We start from the raw sequence: 20091 nt of genomic DNA on the forward strand, positions 1-20091 counted from the left end.
TTAATGATCATTGGCTCTTCAAGGGGAAAAAACTGAGAGAATTTTGCCTCAGAACACTTACTGAACAAGAAGAAAATAGCACGGTTATAGGACTGGGTGGCAAATGGTACTTGGGATTTCTCCAGATTTGCAAATAACTACAATTCTTTTCTGCTGACTTACATGATTGGATGATTTTAGTAAACCACAAAATCCAGTTGCTGTCATATTCAATACGTGGCAATACTTTGCTCAATTAAAATAAGTCTCATCACTCCACAATGTGAGCTTCGGTGATAATACTAACTCCAGTCCTTACTATAATAACTAATTGAATAATTTGAGTACATTCAAAAATTAGTAAAATTAGTTATTTGCAAGGTACTAAAAATCAGATCGGTCACTAAACCGATTGAGTCAATGGTTCAAGAATTAGTGGTTCAGATCAGAGTCGACCTAGGTTTAGACTGGTCGTGATTAAAATATTATTTTAAAATAATGGAATAAAATTTAAGCATTAAAATATAAAATATAATTATAAAAGAAATATAAATAAGCATTTACAATGAAAAAAATAAGTAAATAACTATATAATTTACATACTTAATAAGTTTATAATAGGAAGAAAATCCTCCATAGTCCATACCCTTCACTTGGCGCCAATGGACTATGTAGTGATGGTGATGATGATGATGATGAAGAATTTTCAATTTTAAAAGGGAAAATGACATAAAAATGACACTGAAACTTGGAAATCCCAAGATGATCACTTGAATTTGCAAAATACCAATTTAGGCATAAGTGATCAATTTGGAATTTGTAAATTTACTGAAATGATCATATTGCCCTTTGTTTTATTTATCTTTTTAAAAAACCAATGCCCTTACGGCTTGCCGATCGCCAGAGCTCCGGTGCCTGTGATGGCCATCGGAGCTCAAATGGTAGCGGCCACTGAAGCTTCGGCGGCCAGCTGACAATCTGTCACAAGAGCTCCGGCGGCCGATAACAATTTTTTTGAAAATTTTTACAATTTTAGTAAAATGATTAACAAGATTTGTAATACTATTAATAAGTTCAGTATAATAGTTAACAACAGGTTTTCTAGAAAGTTCAAAAAGTAGCATTTTTACAATTTCAATAATGCCGTTAACAAGTTCCGTAACTCTATTAGCAAGTTCAGTATAGCATTTAATAACAAGTTTTCTAAAAGATTCAAAAAAAGCCATTTTCACAACTTTAGTAACTACTTTTTTTTTTGAAAATTTTTACAATTTTAGTAAAACAGTTAGCAAATTTAGTAACACTATTAACAAGTTCAGTATAGCAATTAACAGTATGTTTTTCAGGAAATTCAAAACGTAGCATTTTTACAACTTCAATACTACCGTTAACAAGTTCTATAACTCTATTAACAAGTTTGGTGTAGCATTTAACAACGGTTTTATGAAAAATTCAAAAAGTGGCATTCTTACAACTTGAGTAAAACGGTTAACCGCATTACTCAAGTTGTGAAAATACCACTTTTTGAATTTTCTAAAAAACCTATTATTAAATGCTATACAGAACTTGTTAATAGAGTTACGGAACTTGTTAACGGCATTACTAAAGTTGTAAAAATGTTACTTTTTGAATTTTCTAAAAAACTTATTGTTAACTACTATATTGAACTTGTTAATAGTATTACAAAACTTGTTAACCATTTTACTGAAGTTGTAAAAATTTTCAAAAAATAGTTACTAAAGTTGTAAAAATGCCATTCTTTTGAATTTTCCAGAAAACCTATTGTTAAATGATATACTGAAGTTGTTAATAGAGTTACTAAACTTATTAACAGCATTAAAGAAGTTGTTAAAATGCTATTTTTTTAATTTTTTGGAAAACTTGTTGTTAATTGCTATACTGAACTTGGTAATAGCGTTACAAAACTTGTTAACCATTTTACTGAAGTTATAAAAATTTTCAAAAAAATTATTACTAGTCATCAGAGCTCTGGCAACCTATTGTCGGCCGATGGCTAGAACTCTGGTAACGGCGGCCACCTGAGCTCCGACCGTAGTCGTCGTCACTGGAGCTCCGGTAACCAGCTGGCCAGGGGGCATTTGGTTTTCTAAAAAAGAATAAATAAAATAAAGGGTAATATGGTTATTTTAGCAAATTTACAAATCCCAAATTGGTCACTTATGCCTAAATTGGGATTTTGCAAATTCAAGTGATGATTTTAGGATTTCCAAGTTTAAGTGTCATTTTTATATCGTTTTCCCATCTTAAATTGGCTTAGGACTTGAAAAAGCAAAATATGGAAGAGTGAAAATCTGCTTCTGTCAAAAAGTGACATAGGAGGATGTGACATATGACTGTTGAATCACTTTCCTTTAATTAAAAGTAAATAAATCATCACCATCCATTTCAGATGAAGGGCTGTGATGTAACGTCTCGAACTTTAGGCCTATAAGTGCTAGAATTAGTCTAAAGTGTGCAAGCTACCAGACCCTTTTTGGTAGAGGTCCTAGAGGTTCTCTGGAGGGACAAAGAGATTCCTAGGAACTAAATCGTAAATGAAAAGTTTGCTGAGACTAAGGGAAGAGAAAGTTAGAGACTCAGATGAAGTCTCGAGGTCTAAGAATGAGAAATTGAGATGAGTGTAGGCCAAAGGTTTTGTTGGAGGCCTCAATAAGGTGAATTATGGGGTTAAGCTGAACTAGGGACAAAATCATAATTTTGTAAAGTTTCAGGCTGGTAAGGGCAAAAAATAGAAATTATGCCCAAAAATCCCAGAAAATGGGAAATGGCATGTTAAGGCCTGTATATAAAGAAAAATGACAAAAATGCCCTTGGGTTGACTTTAAATGAATTTTTAAGATTATGGCTTATTTTGAGGTATAAAGCTAGATTTAATTAATTGAGCCAAGAAGAGGACTCAGAAATGTAAGCAAAAACAGAGATTCAGAGTTAAGAGGCTATAGAAAATTATAAAATTAGTCTCATCCCCAGAAGGCCAGTAAAATGGCTTTAAGAATATTTAAAAGCCAGTTATGCCAAAAAAGGATATTTTAAAGAATGATTTTTAGGTGGGGCTACAGGTTGAGCTATGGCTCGAGAAAATTCACATGTTTTCCATAAAATCTAAGGAATTTTATGATATTTTTAGATGAATTTTTAGAGCTCTGGATTGAATAAAATGCTCCAGTCAAATATTAAATAATTTTTGTCCACTAAATAGGAGACAAAATCAAAGAAATATCTAAAGGCCATCAAGACAGCGCTGAGTCAGCGTGCTGAGTCACCAAGTACAGTTATGACACCTCTGAGTCATCATGCTGAGTCAGCAGGAGATATTTATGGATAGTATAAAAATCAGAACGTAGTACGGGCACATTTTAGACAGTCCTTTATCTACCTATTATAGTGAAATCTCTACTGCGTGGCTAGGTAAGGCTAAGTAGCGTGTCAGAAGAGCTAATTATTTCCTTCTATGCTCCTTTAAGATGGTGCCATGTGTGTACTTAATTAAGATGAGAAAATGGTGCCAGAACATATCTCAGTAGTACAGGGTAAGTCAGGACCCCAAAAAGTACCTGATACAATGCAGAGTGGCAAGATATGTAGAGGAATACCTAAGGGTTGTATTTTGTACGAATTTTATATTAATTTTCTCTTTCTCCCTAATTTAATGCCATAATGATGAAGGGACATAGAAGAGACAAGTATATGGTTGGATGAATGACACGTGTACAGTTGGATTAAAGACATGTGGCTTGATGATGTAAGCATTATGTCATAGGACACATGTCATCACAAGATAAAAAGAGAAAATGGACAGTCAAGATCAAGCCACATATTTTTAAGATCAACTACCCAGATTCAGTCTTGTTTTCCATAAATACCCCCCACCCCTAATTTTCGTACAAGCCATGAAACCTATGGGAAAACTCTTGCAAAATGTATTTTAGAGAGAGAAAGAAGGAGAGAGAAAGGCCATGTGATCCCATGCAAGATCAAGCTCTAAAACAAGGTATGTTTACCATTTTTGATGTAGTTTTCACTACCCTTATTGTTATTGAGCTTGGTTATGGATTTTAATAGTTTTGGGAGCTTGAAACCCTAAAGGGACATGCTACACAAAATTGTCAAGTGTGAGGAGAGATGAAATTTGTTGGAAATTGTGCCCTAGGGGCCAATCATTATGTTTTGAACATTGTTAATTTATGAATTTATTAATTACGTTATCATATTATTTGCATGTTTTCTGTGGTAACTATCCTTGGATAACTCATGGTTTATCCTAAATGTCCCTGGTCGGTCATCTATGTGGGAGCAAAGATGAAATAAGACCAGTATGACTTTAAAGATATATAGAGATATAAATTAAAGTCATAGGCACATGTAAGAGTACAAGGTGTTGGACCGATCCGCTATGAGAGAGCTGCATGGGTTAAGTCATAAACTTCTCTCATATACAAACCATGTCACTGTGCCCTTTGACCTGAGATCGTCATGGATTCATATATGAGAAACGCTTAGCTTTGACCTAGTCAAAAGTCACTTTTGACCGAGTGATTATAAAGACTATGTTCAGGCTTAGTGGTTTTTCATGCGTAGGAATGTGAATGGTCAAGATGGAATTTGTCCCTCACATTCGTAGAGAGACATTACTGGGCCCCTCGATGAGTGAGTCTGAGAAATGTATGGCCATACTATAATGGAAAGGTAGTTCCGTTTCTATACTCAGACTACTCAGGGATCGAGAAAGTAACGGTCATGGATAGGAGGATGACGTTCTCCATGCCTCATCCATGACCAAAATGTCGTGAGACAAAGGGACGTGATATGGTTGTATGAAAGGTTGCATCGTTCAATGATCCTCATATGATTTGGGTAGTCGTGATGTCTTGCTAGAGACCGCTTACGACTTGTGGGTCATTATAGTTAATGGCCCACTGCCAACTTCATATGGGCCTACAGGGTCGCACACAAAATAGCCCGACACGAGTTATGATGTCCAGATTCATTGAATCTAAGATATGTCCAGATTCAATGAATAATATAGGGTGGACATGTATATATATATATAAATTCGTATATATATATATATAAATATAAGAGATATTAATTGTTAGATTTAATTTATAAGGATAAATTAAATATATACAAATTAATTCCGTCATCTCTTTATTAAATAAATAGGAGAATTAAATCTGTGAGACGGATTTAATTTAAACCATATTTATTTAATTGTTCTCTTATCTGATTAGGCAATATTTGATATTGTATTAATTTCGGAATTAATTTAGAGTTAATTTCGAAATTAAATATTATTAATTAAACCTATATAGCATCCTATATATTTGATATGAGGAGCTAGGGTTTAACTAAGAGAGAACCAACAGATAAGAGACGGCCTAAGAGAGGAGAGAGGACGGATCCCTAAAACCCTAGACGGACATAGGCGCTGGCACGCCGTTCGAGGTTGAGGGCTACTCGTGTGGATACCGGTAGAGGAAGCCGACCGGAGTTGTCGACTTCGAACGACACAGGAGGCGAGCAGAAGCATCCTGAACGGCCGAATCATCAAGTCACCAGGGAATCGAACGCCTAAAGGTAATACTTCTTACTACCTGACTTAAACGCGATCGGTAGATCCGGAAAGGGATTGAAAGTTTTAAAATTTTTCCGCTGCGCGTCGTCTTTCAATCCCCTACAGGATGTTAAAATAATATTTAAAGGTTTGAAAGGAATAAGAATCAAGTGGTTCTAGCTTTGTATTAATTAAATTCCATGACTTTGGAACCAAAAAAGATGCCACGGCCTAACTAGTTATTGTGCCTAAGATGTGATTTTGATGATTTTGATGCTTTTAATGTGTTTAAAACAAAACATTGTGTAGGAATAATATGAAAAAATGAAATTGGAAGTATTGGAATGAAAACTGGAATATAAGTAGCAGATTTCGGTTTTGGCTTAGCACCAGGGGAAGGAAATGGATTTTGATGAATCTAAGCTCATATTTAGATTCCTTGGGAAAAATTACATAAGATAGGTCTAAGGGAACAATTTTTACAAAGCCAAAACACTACATTATAAATTAATGAAAAGAGATTAAGTTTAAGCACATAAGTCTTCCACATTGTGTAGTTCTTAGTCCTAGTGAGTAATGTGACCCTTGTGGCTGTGATGAGGACCTTGAGACATCCAAGAGAAGGTTTGGATGTGGTTGGCTGAATGTTAGATGGTGGGTAGCAAAGGGAGCAAGAGGAAGTAAAGAGAAAGTTTAACAAACACAAGGTAGCAAACTTTGCCATACTCTCATATGCTTGGTATTTACTTGCATGTATGACATATTTCTATGTTTATATGATTTTATGAACTCATGTATTGTGATTGTGAATGTGTTTGAAATATGCCATAGGCCTATATGTTTTATGATAAATGCATGATGATTTCCAAACATGTCATTATGTTATAAAGATGTTAAGTTGTAAACATGTTATGAATGCCAAGTTTGCCATATATATTTGGGTGGTTATTGTTTGCTACTGAGATTTTTCCGAATCTCACCCCTCCCTAACCAACCATTTAGATCAATCAATGATGCACAATGATTGCATAAAGGAGAGCATGAGAAGGTAGGAGAAGAAAGTGGAGAATTATTGATATTAATGATTGGTTAAGGATTTATATATAATTCTCCTATTATGTAAATTATGTATATGAATACCAATGATGTAATGTATTGGTTTAGAATGTTTATGGCATGAATGGAAATGTATAAGAATGAATGGGAAAGAGAAAACACAAGTTATGCATGCCAAAGTAATAAAAAGAATTAAAGCAAGAATTCTTTAATAAATAAAACGTAGGTCCTAGAGCAGTCAGCTTCTAGTTTCAGTTTGACCCATCAAATGAATGAGTTAAGCCATAAAATTTGGTAGACATATTGTACACATCCTGAGCTTTAAAACAAGTGATAGATCACCTAAAATGGATGTGTGTACTAAGAGTTATGCTTGATCAAATTTAGGGCAGAGAAACTGGAACGTACAGTTTGGACCAAATGAACAATAAAGTTTAATTTATAAACTGTACGAATTGGGCCAGGATAAATCTAGTTTCATATTTTTTTTCCTATAGAGAATTGAAGGAGCTTTGAGTAAAATTTTAGAGCATCTCAATACGATTTTTCTAGAATTAGTTCTTATTTTTCAAATTTGAACCAAGAATCTAGAATTTAAACAGTGAATAGTAACGCAAGAACCAATTATAAATTTCCAACCTAAGGCCCTCTTTCGTGATCCACTTGAACTGTAACACTTCTAAATGCATACTTTGAGGTGATACCATAACTTGTTTTTTTAATACTGTCCTTTCTACTCCAAGCTTTGAAATCTACAAACCTTGGGCTCTCTCGCAGATCTTGTTTTCAGGTTTTAGAAAGTGGAAGAAATTTAGGAGGGACGCCGGCGTTCAACAAGAAAGAAGAATGGCTCAAGAAAGATGATGAGGCTGAGGGTTTGATTGATTTTTTCTCCTTTTTCTTCTTCTTAGTTCTTCTTCATCTCTCTCTATCCTTTCCACTCTTCTTCATTTTTCTGATGGCATCTTTTTCTTTTTGACCTAGCATTTCTGACGTATGGGTGCTCAAATAATTGACTCGGTAACTCGCCTAACCTAATAGGTTAATCAAGTTACGATTGAGTCACCTTGAGTTGCACTGGGTTAAAGGCTTGATCAGACTAGATGTCACATCCCAAGAATCTTCACCTGGTTATAGGAAATTAAAAATTGGGATGGGGGTCAATGTAGGAACTAGACAGGAAAATGAAATAACTTTTGATGTGAAACGCCGATAAGGTCCGGGCTGGCATTTCCGTAATTATCGGTCTAGGAAGGACAAAATAGAAAAATTTGGAAAAAATTCCAGAAAATCCCCAAAAAATGGGAAAAGTATAGAGTAGAGGTTTTGGAAACTCAGTTGAGGCCTGAAAGGTAGAATTTAGGTGAAAATGATTTATTACGGAAATTTCCGCAAATGGAGTTTTTTCAGAAAAATATTAGAAAATCATAGGACAATAATTATTTTAATTAGTTAAAGGCATCAAAATTTGGAAAAGTGATGGATACTTTATCTAAATATTTATTTGAATTTATAAAATTAGTTTTAGGCCTTGAAAACTCAGAAATTAATTTTAGAGAATTTATTTTCCCTCAGAACTACCAATAGAGGCCTAATGGGAGAAAATGCAAAATAAATACCTAGAGGTGGTGAAAAATTCTGAAAATTTTCAGATCATATTCTCATATTAAAAGGTGAATTATCATGGATAGAAATAAATTTTTGGAGGTCTGAAAAAATTATGGGATGTTACTAGTGAATAGTAACCGATAAAGTTTCAAATCGGTTTGGGATAGTGATTTCGTTTGTGGGCCAGCTTTTTGGGCCAGCCCAAACCATTTGTGGGACCCATATTGAGCCCAATAAGGGCCCAATTTCGTGCACCTTCCAGGTCCCTCCATTTTTATTAAATAAAAAGTGAAAAATCAAGGGAAAATACTTGGAAATATCTAGCAACATGCCACTTGTTCAACTTTGACCATTTCTTACACTTGATGGCTGCCACATACACCTCCTTAGGTGTCCCAATTCAGCCAAATCAGGAGGCAAGGGGCAGGCTTGAAATTTTTATAAATACCCCTAGAAAATACCAAGAAAATGTTGGAAAATTGGGAAAAATAAGAAAAGACTCTGCCACTGTTCATCCAGCCCCTTTGTTCAAAATTTTTGAGATGCTTTAGGAAAGAAATCATCCAACACACACCAAGGAAACATTAAGGTATGTCTAAGCATCATTATCCCTAAGTATTACATTGATTGGATTAGGATTTTTACTTGGAAAAATGCTAGAAAATGCTGAAAATTTTTGTTGGAATGTGTGATGCTTAGGGAAGGATAGAAACCTTAATAATCAAGTGGAATAATGAAGATTAAGTGGTGTATGGATTGATTTTTGGAAGAAAACCAAGTTAGGGTTTTGGTTCTTCATTTTCGTTTTGCACTGTTCATGCAGAAGCAATTTGAGTTTGCTTGATTTGATGATTCCAATGGCTTTAAAACATGTTTTTGTGTAGGGATTTAATGTTGGAAGATGTTTAAAATCATTAGAATCAAAAATGAAAATTTTGGAAACATATGGCCCCCTATTCGGCCAAGTGAAGATCATGGGGAAGGAGTGTGAATTTCCAAAACCTGATTGCACCATTAGAGTCCTCATGAAAAATTGTGTAGGATTGAGTCATGAGATGATTGATTCTAAATAAGGAATCATTTTGTTAAAAATCAAAGAAAAAGGGGAAATGGTTAAGTTAATGTTTAAGTGTTGGAACCAAGTTGTTTTGCGATCAACATGGCCTATGTTTATACTTGGTTTAATAGGCATTGAGAGGAGGAGCTAAGGAGAAGCATTGCTTTTTGGAGTAATTATTTGGAAATTTTTTTAAAAAAAGGTAGTTTTGAATTATAATTTGATTGTTTATCTTACTTGTTTATTGTGATTTGTTGTCTGCTTGGATTGGAGGAACTGTGTGGTGACTTTGATTGTTTGATTGACATTGGCTATGTTTTGGACAAATGTTTTGTAGTATGTCAATGTTGATAACATAGTGTTTCTCTCCTTGAATGATATTTGGTATGAATTCTTATGAGTTGGGAATGGTTTGGATTGCATGACATGTTGTCACAATTAAACTTGTATTGATTTACATGATAATTATAATTCATATGCTACCGAGATTTCTTTGAAATTTCACTCCTCCTATGTTATTTTATGCACTAATTAGGAAGTGGAGCAAGCATGGAGTAAGGGAAAGAATTGGCCTTAGAATAAAATGGGTTTATGAATATTATGCTATGTTAGAAACTTTTATCAAGTGTACTAAACTTTATGTTGATTTTATGATAAGTTATGGATGATATGTTGATGTAAATTATATTGTTATTCCATGTTCCAATGTTGGAATTATGCTTGATGTATTGTGGAAAGAATGTGGATGAAGGAAAAAGAGGAAATAAATCAAGAAAGTGGTAATTAGGGGATAAAAATTCCCTAAAAATGCCAAAATTGTAGCACATGAAATAATAAGGAATTGTTGGAATTTGAATATAAGATTTTGCTGGCTAAAAGATCTTATTTTTAGCTTTAAAACAAGTGGTAATTCAATAAATTTGGAGTTGTGTGCTAAGAGTTATACCCTTCCAAAGTTGGGCAAAAATACTGAAAATTTAAAAATTTACCAAACAAACAGTGTACTTTGACAAATTTTCTAAAATTATTCTGGATGGAATTGTTGGAATTTGAATATAAGATTTTTTAGGCTAAAACATCTTATTTTTAGCTTTAAAAAAAGTGGTAATTCATTAAATTTGGAATTGTGTGCTAAGAGTTATACCCTTCCAAAGTTGGGCAAAAATACTGAAAATTTAAAAATTTACCAAATAAACAGTGTACTTTGACAAATTTTCTGGAATTATTCTGAATGGAATTTGACCTAATGAGTATTTTTCCTCCATAGAAATCTTAGTAAGCTTCATGCAGAAATTGGAACCACTTTTTTTTTTTTTTTTTTCTAGAATTAGTTATCAATTTTCAAAGTTGGTCCATTTTCGGATGAACAGTGTACGGACAAAATGAACAGTGAAATCCTGAATTTTAAAATTTCTCACCCGGGAATGCTACGAGACACATTAAAATGGTTCCAATTGACATATAATGAGTTATAAAGAGAGGTGTGACACCGGACAAGTGGCCGACTGTCAGTTTTCGTCCTAAACTGGCCAGTCTAGTCTAGTTTTTAATACTATGGTTATTTGTAATAAATATGTGTTATTTTTCTAAAATATAATTAAGTGTACTAGCTAGAACTATCATTATTGCAAGAACTATCTGAAAAAAAAGGATAAATATGAGAGACAAAGTATATTAGGGTCTTATATTTAGAATCAAAATAAAAAGTCAAACAAGATATTATATTAAGAACTGAATGTAGTAACATTTTATGCAATCCACCTCCCTTGGAATGGGTTGAAGTCAATATAGATGGTGCTGTTTCACTTTCAAGAGGAAAGGCTGGCTATGGTGGAGTGATTAGAGATAGTAAAGGGCCATAGATTGTTGGTTTCACTCACTCTCTGGGGAACTTTGGTGTTTACAAGGAGAAGAATGGGCTATCTTCAAAGGATTAAATTGGCTTGGGATTTGGCTCTCTAGAATGTAATTTTGAATGAAAATATTTAAAATTGTAAACATACTTGTTAAGGGTAAAGAATGCGAATTAGAGGAGATATGATGTCACGTGCATAAGTAACATATTGTGTGGGCTAGCTTTTGTATTAATGGAATAATCTAAGACAATATAATTCAAACTCCACTACCAAAAAAAAAAATTACAGCAGTTTATTTGTAGCAGTTAAAGAAAACCACTCCAAAACACTGAAACTGTAGTAGTTTTGAATAAAATTGCTACAAATTTGCATCGGTTTGCTCAGCTACCATTTTGTGTCACACAAAATAGCGGTTTTACCTTCAAATAACTGCTACAAATTTGGCACCATCGTCATGCCAATTGGCGGGAGATTGGTGCCACAATTGTAGCATTTTTGCAATTGCGATTTGGCAATAATAACAACAACAAACTATTTAGAGCGGTTTCTTTGTAGCAATTTGTCAAAAAGCATAAGGTGTACCATTTTAAATATTTGTAGTGGTTGCCATTAAACCGCAACAAAGTGCACAAATTTGTCGTGGTTATAGATGAACCGCTACAAATGTGGCACAATTTGTAGCGATTCCTTAAACAACAACGAGAAAGTATTGCATTATTCAACACAGACATGACACGTGTTATCATTTTGTAACGGTTTGTCACAAGCTGCTACATATATAGGACATTTGTAGCGGTTTTAGGAAAACCGCTACCAAATGTTGACGTCTATATAAACGTCGCCCCCCCTAATTGTTTCACTTTTGGCGCATGTATGTTGGGTGGTTCTGCTGAAATTTTTTCAGAATTCCACTATAACTCCAGATCCAGTTCCAGCTACCTAAGTGCGAGTGTATGTTCATTTATTAGTTAATTTGTTTAATAGTTACAGCATTTAAATATTTAATTAGTGTTGTATTAATTTAATATTTATTTTGGTCTGCTGATTTAATTAACATTAATATTGTTTGAGTTCATGATTATATATGGCATTGTTTTTAATTTTCGTAGTTCACATGTTAGTTTTAATTATAAAATAATAAAATATATTTATTCAGTAATTAATTTAATTAGATATTAGGAGTGGTATTATTTTAATTACAATTTTTTGTATTCTATTTAATTCGAGAAATTTGAATTTGGTGCTTTCTATAATTATTAATTATGGTTTGAAAGATAATTATAAATGTTTAGAATTTATTAAATTTATATTTAAACAATTTTGTATTTTGTATTTTGTTTAATTAGTTATATGTGATTTAGATTGTTCAATTAGTTAATTGTGATGATTATATATCTTATTGTCTTTAATTTTTTTTAGTTTACATGTTATTTTTAATTTTTTAATGATAAAATATGTTTATTTAGTAATTAATTTTATTAGAAATTAAAAGTGATATTATTTTAATTACAATTTTTAGTATTTTATATAATTCGAGAAACTTGAATTAGTTGGTTTTTTTAATTATTAATCATGGTTTGAAAGATAATTATAAAATATTTATAATTTATTAAATTCATATTTAAACAATTTTGTATTTTGTATTTTGTTTAATTAGTTATATGTGATTTAGATTGTTCAATTAGTTAATTGTGATGATTATATATCTTATTGTCTTTAATTTTTTTAGGTTGCATGTTATTTTTAATTGTTTAATGATAAAATTTGTTTATTTAGTAATTAATTTTATTAGACATTAGGAGTGATATTATTTTAATTACATTTTATAGTATCTTATTTAATTTCAGATACTTGAAGTTGGTTTTTATGTTTTAGATTTTTATTTATGGTTTCAAAGGTAATTGTAAAATATTTAGAATTTATTAAAATCATATTTAAACTATTTTGTATTTTGTATTGTTTAATTAATTATTTGTAGTTTAAATACCATGGCTTGTCGACATGGTAAAAACCTCATTGAGCCTACAAGACCCCCTAGCATCCTGACTAGCCTGGGTCGTCCGAGGAGCCAAAGGAGGATGAGGGGCCCATGATCAACGTGGAAGCTAATGTGATCAATGGGCATTTCGATCTCAACCTGGAGGGGAATGAATGCAGATTCAAGGATGACATAGAGGGAGAGGTACTGGGCTCAGAGGAGGAAGAGGACTACTAGCAGCGGCAGAATCAACCACCTCAACCTAGTGGACAGTTGAGCAGTTGGGAGGTGGAGGTTGTGGATAAGAGAAATAAGTTATTTAATATTAATAATTAAATGTTATTGATATTATTTGATTATCAATTTAATTGTGCAAACCAAGCTAGCAATAGGTCCATGATGAGACTGAACGTGAAAGACATGCATTACATACAAGATGCACGTGTCATAGTTCGTTTGAATGAGAACGGTTAACCGATTAAGCTGGCAAGACATCTGTTCACCTGATAACTGGCTTATCTGGGTGGGTAGTACATGTTGTTTCCCATCTACTAGCCGAACTAGAAGAGCATGCCACGAAGAAACAAGAACAACGCTTGAGAGCTGTTGAAGGTATAATTTATTAGTAATTGAAATTTATAATTAAATATTTTTCTTTAAATAATTATGAGTTACATTATGAATTTGATTTTTTAGTAATTAAATCATAATTTCATTATTTAATTGCAAAAAAAAATTCATTATTGGGGATAACATGAAGACATATGCAGTAAAGAAGTTAAGAAAGGACTAGAAGAAAAGAAAGGGCTACCTATACAATGCAAAGAAAGGCGATAAGATGAGAACCCAGGAGGAGATATAGGTAGATGTGCCAAATGGTGTCCCTGCCAACAATTGGGCATTATTTGTCCAGTTTAGGTTGACACCAGAGTAGAGGGTATGACTTTATTGAATTATTCTTATGTTATTGCTGTACAAGTTAACTAATTTTGTTATATTTTTGTTGCAGTGTCTTTCTCAAAGAAACATCGTGAGCCGCAGCCATCAGGATATCCGACATATGCTTGGTTTAAAGACATTTGATGTGACTTATAATGAGATTGTGAGTAATACTACAAAGTTAATCTAACTAATTTTGTTATATTTTTGTTGCAGTGTCTTTCTCAAAGAAACATCGTGAGCCGCAGCCATCAGGATATCCAACATATGCTTAGTTTAAAGACATTTGATGTGACTTATAATGAGATTGTGAATAATACTACAAAGTTAATCAAGTTATATATATGTGTACATATATGTATGAATTTAAATAGTAAAAATATTTTTTGTTTTATTATAAATTTGCAGGGGAGGAAGACGTAGCAAGAGGAGTGACGAAGGCCCACTTATGGCGAGATGTAGCCACAGCTCCATAGGCACAGGGATGACACTCCTATATTTGAGGAGATCGAGGAAGTTACTGTTAGTATTTAATTACAATTTTATTATTTATTTAGTGTTTCATTTAAATTTATTGTTCACATTTTTATTGTTAATATTTTGCTAATTTCATTTAATTTAATGTTTAAATATTAAGTTGATTTTTAGGTGTGGTTTCATTATTTGTACGTAGGATTATGAATTGATACTTTGTTTTTTGGTTATTTTATGATTGGGAAAATAGCAAATAAAGACTTTTGAATATACATAATTGTGATTTAGGTTCTTGAATTAGTATAATTCCTGTCAGAGATCCAATCCTAAATAGAAATTATGAAATGTCAGTTAAAAGACAAAAACACCCTTCTGCTTTCCCTAGTCCCTTGTACCCAAGTTCATCTTTCTTCGCTCTTCTCTTCAACCTGTCTCCCTCTTCCTTTCTTAGGTAAATGGCAGCAAGGATTATGATGATGATGAGTGAACGAAGGGAGGAAGCTGACTATGAGTGAATGAGCTATAGCAAGCGATTGTTCTGGGTTTAGTTTTCTCTCCCCTCCTCATCCCCCTCTTCCTTGGTTCCTTGACTCATCTATTTCTTCCTTACCAAAGCCCCTAGTGGCCGCCATGGATATGATGAGAAGAAGCTTTATTGGACAGGTTTTGTTAGTAGTTGAAATGGTGATATCTTTAATTGATATCGTTAAGGGGTAGTGGAAGATTTTTAGGATCCTGAATGCCAACATTTTGCACTTATTTGGGTTTTTGTTATCATTCCAGTCAAGGAAGAATCTCCTATAGAAAACTTATCTTGGACGTGATTTTATTTATCATTTGGTTTACTTGAATTGGCATTCTCTTGTGGTTGGTTCTGGTTTTAGGTAAGCTTCCATCGCAGAAAATAATGACCGCATATAAGCTTTAAGGGGAGATGGCAAGATTGATAGCTTGGGCAAAAGTTTGTCTTTAGAAAGTCAGAGCAAGGACAAAGTAAATTCAATCGTGAAGGAATACCAATCTTCTGCTTAGACTACTAGTTCCCCAGATAAAGGGACTTCAGGAAATCATGTCAAACTCCTTGGGCCACCAATTCAGATACCTCAACAACAATCTAGATTTACCAAATAGCAATTGCATGCACTTAAAGCACAGATATTAGCATTTAGAAGGTTGAAGGTTTAATTGGCATTATCTTTAAATTAACTCACATCATATGAAAACTTTGTCAGAACTTGTCATTGGCCTAACTGACCATGTCATGAATCCTATATCAGAAATGCTTGCTGTCAAAGAAATCTGAAATTTAAAATTGTACGAAAACCTTATCGAAACTTATCATTGACCTTATGTAACTTGTCATTGGCCTAACTGAACTTATCATGAATCCTATATCAGAAGTGCTTGCTGTCAAAGAAATCTGAAATTTAAAATTGTATAAAAACCTTATCAGAACTTATCATGGGTTTTATTTAACTTGTCATTGGCCACTATAAAAAAACATCAAATTAGCAACGGAATTTAATGACGAAATTTCTGTCACTAATTAAAATTAGTAACAGATTAGTGACAGAATTCAGTCAACGACAGAATTAGCGATGGAATTTGTTCCATCACTAATTCCACCGTACTAATTGACAAAATTCAAAATTCTGTCACTAATTAGCGATGGATTACTGACAGATTAGTGACGAAAATTAGTGATAGAAATTTTTCTTCACTAATCTGTCACTAATTAGTGATGGATATCCTATAAAAATTCTGTCACAAAATAATGATGGATTTGTGACAGAAAATTCCAATGTAAAAAAAACCGGACCGGACCGGCTGGTTCGACCGGAAAACCGGTGAACTGGTCTGCAGTCCAGTTTGGTTCACTAGCTGAACCGGGGGAGCTTCGAACCGCTAAAAAACCGATTGAACCGATCATAACCGGTACAGAACCGGGTAAACCCGGTTTGGCGAGTTACCCGGTTCCCTTTTTTTTTGGTCTGATATAACCTAAACAATGTCGTTTTACTAAAAAAAAATCCTTCCTTCCTTTCTCGGTTTCTCCTTTGCTGCCGAGTTCCCATTTTTTCCCCTGAATCTGATATACACTCGTTTCTTCCTCTCATCAGCTCCCCGAGTATCGCATCGCAGCAGCTCGCCTCTGGCCTCCCTCCTTAAAACCAAATCGCCTCCTCCAAAATCCCTGCTCGCTAGAGTCACTGACGGCACGATGGTCTCCGAGACTCTGACACACCTCCTTGTTCGGTAGAGCTCCAAAATCGTAGAGTCATCGCAAGTCGGATCTCCGGTCTCCCTCAACCTCATCGCAACTCTGATCTCTGGTCTCCCTCAACCATCTGAGCTCGCAAGTTAGAGGGTCTGAGCTCGCAAGTCTCCCTCAACCATCTGAGCTCGCAACTCGCAAGTCTCCTAAACTTGAAACAATTAGAATGAGTTCCAATGCTGCCTCCCCCGTTCCTCTTTATGCTCTAAACCCCTAAACCCCTGAATTTCTGATCCTATTTCCTAATTAGTCTGTCTCTCCAAGCTTTTTGGCATACGCATCAAACTTTGCTGCTGCTCGTGAGTAGTGACCTCATCTCCTTGCCGCCGCTATCGTTCCCGGTTCCTCAAGGCTAATATTTTCTGGTATTCTGGCCTTTTCTTGCATTTTCATTTTGGTTTGTAATTTTATATCGAATGAATTTTGCTGTTTTACTGTGATTACTGATTATAGACTATATATAAATGAGATCCTGAATGAGTCTTGCTATGATTATATCGTGAATTCGTGATAATGATGTTATGTGGTCCTTTTTTATGTTCTTTATATGGGTTTGCAATGTTGATGTTTATTCAGGCATGTGATGCTTACTAGCTTTAAATGTCATAGGGTCTCCAGGCAGCAACTTGGTTGTTTTACTAGTTTTGTTATGAATTAGATTTTTATTCAGGCCTGTGATGCTTACTAGCTGTATGCCTGTATCAAATATAACACTTTTGAGTTGATTTGGTTTGATTTTTATTCAGCCAAGTCTTATAAGAGTGAAAGATTTTGCAAAAGTGTCAAAAACTAATCACTAATAAGTTGAATTATGTTTTTCTGAATGTCAATGTCATTGCATATATGCCATCTTAGTGAATCTGTTTCTAGATTAAATTGATTTTATATGGATTTTGTTTTCTTTTCAAGAGGTAGCAGTGATGGATATTTCAAATAATCAAAGTTCTGGAAATGATAATGTCACTCCTAATACTCAATCTTCCACTCCCAACACTGAAACTTCCAATCCTCCTACACCAATTTCTTCATTGCGTACAAAAACTGATCCTGCATGGGCACATGTTGCTTATAAGAAAGAAGGGACACAAAATGTATACACCTGCCTTTTTTGTGGTAATAGTTATAGAGGTAGTGGGATAAATAGGATGAAGCAACACCTTGCTGGTATCACTGGTCAAATATCTTCTTGTAAAAAGGTTTTGCATGATATACATCATAGAATGACAGAATCTTTGAAAGAGTGTTCAAAGAAAAAAGCCATTGAAAATATAGAAGAGGAAATTGAAGATACTCATGTTGATTCACCAATTATCATGAGTAGTGCAAAAAAGAGAAAATCTATAGGGAGTATGGATAATTATTTTGCTCCTCGCACAACCCCTGATTCTCAACCGGGTATTAAAAGTGCATTAGCAACCAAAGAAGCGAAACACAATGTAAAAATATTGATTGCTGAGTGGGCCATTGTGAATTGCATTCCATTTAAAGCATTTGATTGCCCGTTATTTCAAAAAGCTATAGATGGTATTGCTTCAATTGGGCCTGGGTTTAAAGCCCCTAGTGCTTATGATTTCAAAACCAATTTGCTGAGTGATTGGAGAAAAGAATGTCAATTACTAATTGATAGCCATCGAGCTAAATGGAAAAACAATGGCTGCACACTCATGGCTGATGGATGGACTGATGTGAGGCAACGTACTTTGATAAATTTCTTAGTGTATTCTACACACGGAATGGTGTTTGTGAAGTCTGTTGATGCTTCAGATTTAGTCAAAGATGCCAAAACACTATTTACTCTATTCTGTGAAGTCATTGAGTGGATTGGTCCTAAGAATATTGTTCATATAGTAACTGACAATGCAGCTAACTATGTAGCATGTGGCAGGTTGATTAAAGAAAAGTATAAAAATATTTATTGGTCACCTTGTGCTGCTTATTGTCTGAATCTTATATTAAAAGACTTTTCCAGCATGCCAAATGTGTCAGACCTCGCATCAAAGGCATCCAAGGTAACTATCTTTGCATATAATCATATGGTTTTCTTATCATGTTGAGGAGGAGACCGAGTTGGAAAGAAATTGTGCGTCCTGGTGCCACAAGATTTGCTACAACATTTATTACATTGCACAGCATATATATGCATAAAAATGACTTGCAGGCTCTGGTTGTTGATAAGCATTTTGTGGACCATAGATTATCAAAGACTGAGGCAGGGAAAAATTTTAGTGCAATCATTTTAGATAACCGGTTTTGGAATGACTGTTATCAAGTTGTGAAGATTGTATCTCCTCTCATCAAATTATTGAGAATTGTGGACTCAGATGAGAAGCCTTCATTGCCTTACGTTTATGAAGGGATGAGAAGGACAAAAATAGCAATTAAGGAGATGTTTAAGAAGAACAAGGAATTGTATAAGCCTTACACAAGAATCATTCAAACTTGATGGGATAGACATCTGAAGACCAATCTTCATGCGGCATCGTATTTGTTGAATCCTGCAATTACATATGGTCCAAATTGTCCTAGCAAGTCAAAGTTAATGATGGCTTTGATTGATGTGGTTGAGTCTTACTCAGATGAAGATATTGATGGCTTCCTAGTGATGAAACAAGCGACTACTTATCGCGAAGGCAAGGAATCTTTTAGCAGGCCTTCATGTCAAAAAGCTGCTCAAAAACTAGACCCCTGTAAGTATTATTATTATTTATTATATTCATGATTATTCACTAATTCTATATAGTATTGGATAATATATTTTATTATGTAGATGAATGGTGGACATATTATGGTTGTTCAGTTCCAGAATTGCAGCGTGTTGCAATGCGCATTCTTAGTCAAACTTCTGCTTCTTCTGGTTGTGAGAGGAATTGGAGCTTATTTGAAAGAATTCATACGAAAAGAAGAAACATATTGGAACATAAAAGATTGAATGATTTGGTTTTCACCAACTATAATCTGCGATTGAAGCATAGGTAATCTTGGAAACAGTGAATAACTTTAGTTTTTTTTAAATTGATTTATATTTATCTAAAATTTTGTTTGTCATTAAAGGAGTACATTGAAGAAGAGCAAAAGTTATGATCCAATTGACTATGAAAACATTGATATGGTGGATTTTTGGGTGGCTGAAGAAGATCCCACTCCGGAGTTTGATGATAGAGATGTGGATACATTGGAAAGCGTCCTTAACAATGACGGCACTGCTAATTCAACAACTCTTGAGAGTGCTAATGAAGGTTTATATATTTAATTAAGACTCTATTCTTATACCAATATATAGTTATTTGTATAATC

At 33.9% G+C, this 20091-nt stretch overlaps 1 protein-coding gene across 1 annotated transcript; it reads left to right on the plus strand.

The window, feature by feature from the left end:
* The first annotated feature begins 17717 nt into the window (after positions 1-17717).
* On the plus strand, positions 17718-19240 carry LOC114757602 (uncharacterized). The gene is made up of 3 exons (XM_028946683.1): positions 17718-18682; positions 18767-18806; positions 18956-19240. The coding sequence occupies exons 1-3, from the start codon at positions 17718-17720 to the stop codon at positions 19238-19240; spliced, it is 1290 nt and encodes a 429-aa protein (XP_028802516.1).
* Positions 19241-20091: the final 851 nt, after the last annotated feature.

The sequence above is a fragment of the Neltuma alba genome, unplaced genomic scaffold (genome assembly GCF_004799145.2).
Source record: "Neltuma alba isolate B1F8T4 unplaced genomic scaffold, ASM479914v2 tig00001496_pilon, whole genome shotgun sequence".
In the NCBI taxonomy this organism is placed as follows: Eukaryota; Viridiplantae; Streptophyta; class Magnoliopsida; order Fabales; family Fabaceae; genus Neltuma; species Neltuma alba.

Bases quoted from the DNA above. Each gene is read 5' to 3' on its own strand.
- LOC114757602 (XM_028946683.1), top strand. From the start codon at position 17,718: ATGGATATTTCAAATAATCAAAGTTCTGGAAATGATAATGTCACTCCT. The intron at 18,683-18,766 runs GTTGATTAAAGA...AGACTTTTCCAG, and splicing joins AACTATGTAGCATGTGGCAG to CATGCCAAATGTGTCAGACC. The intron at 18,807-18,955 runs GTAACTATCTTT...AATGACTTGCAG, and splicing joins TCGCATCAAAGGCATCCAAG to GCTCTGGTTGTTGATAAGCA.